Genomic DNA, 2,528 nt, shown 5'->3' on the forward strand with positions numbered 1-2,528 from the left:
TCATAATGAGTCTTACGGTCCCAGTTAAATCAGATTAATTTTGAACCTATGTTATCAGCCTTAACTGGTGACTAAGAAAATACTAAGAGTTGTATAATAGTTATATTCTCTTTAGCTTATAAGAAGTAATCAGGCACTAGCCAATAAGTTGATCTAAACTGACAAATATTACAGTGAGTAATGGGCTTTCAGTCGCACTTAAATCGAATTAATTTTGATACAAGCCTCAGCTTGTAACTAAGAAAACACTAAGGGTCGATTGTTTTTCTGATCTCCTTGACTTTAAATTACTTTACTACTCGATACTGACGATTTTCATCGCCAGGTAGTCTCTGCAACAACATATTTCTCCTAGACTAAATATCAAATTCTATTCATAGTCCTACTAATTTATGGTATCGTAAAATAAATTTCAATTAATGGTATTTAAACAACATTTTAAAGTATGCCATTTACTACGCAAGCTAAGATAATGATGATATTGTGAGTAGATACCAAATTGTGTTACCTTAAGAAGAAAGGCATCAAGAATTTTTATATTGCGCGTTTAATACTTACAAACTTTTTAGACTATGAAGGTTGCTGAAGACCGTCTGATTGAGTGAAGGCAGGTAATTATTAGTGATATGCCTATGATAAAATGAAATAAATAATTTAGAGCCAGAAAATGCTGCTAATGAGATTTCCATCTACCGAATTAGTAATATATTTAACCAAATGCTGGATAGAAATAAGACACTAATTTAATAACCGGAAACAATGTAGTCTTACGTATGTATTTTACTAGTTTGCCATCAAGAAAGTTCTTAATTTTCATTGAGTTTCGAATTGTTTAAACTTATTACGCGTCATAATATCGTAATTTTATCTATTATTTCAGTTGCATCTTATTCAGTTGTCATTTGTTAGCTCTTAATACCAGAAGTTTGTTGCAAATCAGCTTTTTTACGAGAGTAACATTGAATAAATATTTGAATTTACGAAACTTGGGAGAATAACTTATCTCGTTAACTTGTAAATCTTACAAGGATTCAGATATCTTTGCTTTTACGTTAAAAAAATAACAAGATAAACGATTTTATATAACCTGCCAAGCCTATAGTTATACTTTTCTCTAATAGTTAAAAATATCATTTGTCATTTCTATTTATATATCTTAGCAGAGAACTTTTACTCAATTTATTGGTATTCATAGATAAACTCGCCTGATGGCATGGAATCTTAAATCAAAGTCGCCTTCCGCTGTAGTTTACGAAATGATTTAAAGTGTAACTTATAATCAATTTTCTGCTAGAATTATAGCTGCGAGGACTTGTCTTGTAACTGATTAATTTTTAAACCGCCATATAATCATATCTGTCACACTATGGCACAAAAATTTACGGCCGTATATTGTAATTGTATTAATCATAATTCACAGTACAAGTATTGAATCGAAATCATGACATCAGAATACGCACATGTAAGTTCATTAAAATTTAAGCAAGCAATCTATTTATAACGGCAGATGGACAGCGATAAATCTGCGTTTAGCACCCATGGTAAAATTATAAAATGTGAACGAGTACATACGCTAAAGTTGTATTGTGATTTTAAATTGTATGATGTGCAAGATATAACATTTTTAATTTAATGAAGGAATTTAACTTGTATGTATGCAGTTATTAAAGATTTAGACTTACAGCTTTTCGAGTTTATTCAGTCCAGTAAAAGCATTAATTTCCATGTAATGAATTTCGTTAGACGTTAAATCCCTAAATCGTAAATAAACCTAAGCAACTTATTCTTACATTTATTCTGTATACCTTTTCTAATAATAGATTAGTTTCGAAATTTTTTTGTATACTAAATTAGCAGTAATTATATGTAACAGTACTGTAATGATAAAATAAGCCATGTGGAGTAGAGTGCGTATAGCTAGCAGTTAATTATATTATATTTTCCGGACTTTGTCTGTGTTTAGATGCTAAGCTATATACTCTACATATAAAGATGTATTTGTGTTGATTATAATTTGTGTATCACTGATTGCCCATTAATTACTCAATTTTTATTAACTCAAATTTTGGGTTACAAGGCGAACCGAAGTAATAGCAGGAGACTATTGCTCGGCCATTATATCGAAATATTACTGGAATCATACTTTTTAATGCATAATTATAAAAGGGCTTGTTTGCTGAGCATTGATTGCTTAAACCTATACTGTTGCTATAGCTAGTAGATTTAGACTAGTTTCCTAGATAGTTGATGAAATAAAATATAAATGTGTTGTTAGCTAGCCAAATAGCATAATTTTTTGTGTACTTTTGGCTTACATCAAAATTTAAACCTAGTGTTTTAATCATAAAGTTCAAATGAAATGATGAACTTTCTTATGTCCACTTTTAGCAGTCAAATAGTACAATATTTTTTTCTGGTGTGATTTAGATAGTTAAAAAATTGAAAAAATAAAATGGCTCGATATTTGATAGTTACTTGGACCGCTGATCTTATGGTAAGCTACATTCTCTTAAATGCAGTATTTTCAT

At 29.8% G+C, this 2,528-nt stretch overlaps 1 protein-coding gene across 1 annotated transcript in view; it reads right to left on the reverse strand.

Moving 5' to 3' along the window:
- TRIADDRAFT_12560 (uncharacterized protein) overlaps positions 1-1,750 on the reverse strand; it is a gene marked incomplete at both ends in the record, with an annotated part of 11,218 nt that extends 9,468 nt beyond the window's left edge. The window contains one exon of the mRNA XM_002112912.1: positions 1,683-1,750. Within this exon, the coding sequence (XP_002112948.1) occupies positions 1,683-1,750 (68 nt within the window). The remainder of the gene's footprint in view (positions 1-1,682) is intronic.
- Between the last annotated feature and the right edge of the window lie 778 nt (positions 1,751-2,528).

Source organism: Trichoplax adhaerens, genomic scaffold (genome assembly GCF_000150275.1).
Source record: "Trichoplax adhaerens TRIADscaffold_5 genomic scaffold, whole genome shotgun sequence".
NCBI lineage: Eukaryota > Metazoa > Placozoa > Uniplacotomia > Trichoplacea > Trichoplacidae > Trichoplax > Trichoplax adhaerens.